At 45.3% G+C, this 1,046-nt stretch overlaps 1 protein-coding gene across 1 annotated transcript; it reads left to right on the top strand.

Annotated features, from left to right (window-relative positions):
• Nucleotides 1-222: 222 nt before the first annotated feature.
• On the top strand, nt 223-834 carry Gapt (GRB2 binding adaptor protein, transmembrane). The gene has a single exon (XM_055603140.1). It carries the CDS (start codon nt 223-225, stop codon nt 694-696), a length of 474 nt encoding a protein of 157 aa, XP_055459115.1. The 3' UTR covers nt 697-834.
• The last annotated feature ends 212 nt before the right edge of the window (nt 835-1,046 follow it).

Genomic DNA, 1,046 nt, shown 5'->3' with positions numbered 1-1,046 from the left:
ATAAAATCCCCTCCATACAGCCCTGGTGTATATCTTCATCTATACATCTGTTGAGTCTCAGGTCCAGATGCATCTTATGTCCTTTTGGATCTAAAAACGAAATGCCCAAGGGAGCCTTCAAACTCGGTTGCCAACCACAGCAGGCTATCAGAAACAGCACCTGCTTGTGCCTGCGAATTCATTAGCCACATCAAGCTGCTGACCACCACCGTTCATGCAGAAATGCTGAAAAGTTTTGTGAGCTCTTCAGTGGCTGTGGTTGTCAGCGTTTCCCTCCTTATAGTCTTGCTGGTCTATGGAATTGGATGTGTTTGGCGTTGGAAGCGCCGGGAAACCACACCAATCATCTTACCAAAGTTTATGCAAAGGAGAAGTAACAGGCAGAAAGACTGCGTGAAAACCCTTAGCTTGCGTGCCCATGTGACTGGCTCAAGCCCTAAAATCTCAGTGGAAAGCAAAGGCCCCAAGTCTTCATCCAAGAGAAATAAGGCGAATGGCAACTACGAAAATGTCTCCTGTCCTCTGCACACCGAAGCGGTAACCGACAAGGCGCTATATGAAAACACGCAGCCATCTAACCTCGAGGAACATGTCTACTGTAACCAAACAGACGCCCTCTATCATAATTTCCAGAAGCCTAGCCCTCCTCCCGCTCCTCAAGAGGAAGACATATATATCCTCCCAGACTCCTACTAGCTTTTCAATGGACTGAGACTCATTGCTGGAGGAAAAACTGTTACCAAGCTTCTGATTGGATGGATGTCATTGTGACCAAGCTATTCTGATGGAACCAGTGGTCTCTTTTCTTTTGCTACCCTTATAAACCCTCACTAAAAGAACCACTGCAAACAAATTCTAGAAACCCCTTCTGCCTTGGCTTAAATCTGTGGCAGAGCATATTAATTTTTCTTTTCAAATATTTACTCTCACAACTGTCCTTCATTTTTTCCTCATCACCTTTTGAGGCTCAGCATTATTGGCACAATCTCCTAGCAGGTCATCCTTCTCCCTGTTTTGTTTTGCTGTGCTGAGGAGCTAACTCAATG

The sequence above is a fragment of the Psammomys obesus genome, unplaced genomic scaffold (assembly GCF_907164565.1).
Source record: "Psammomys obesus unplaced genomic scaffold, mPsaObe1.curated_primary_1811, whole genome shotgun sequence".
Lineage (NCBI taxonomy): Eukaryota > Metazoa > Chordata > Mammalia > Rodentia > Muridae > Psammomys > Psammomys obesus.
This window is presented reverse-complemented; position numbering and strand designations above follow the sequence as displayed.

Coding starts and splice junctions, on each gene's coding strand:
- Gapt (XM_055603140.1), top strand. CDS start 223: ATGCTGAAAAGTTTTGTGAGCTCTTCAGTGGCTGTGGTTGTCAGCGTT.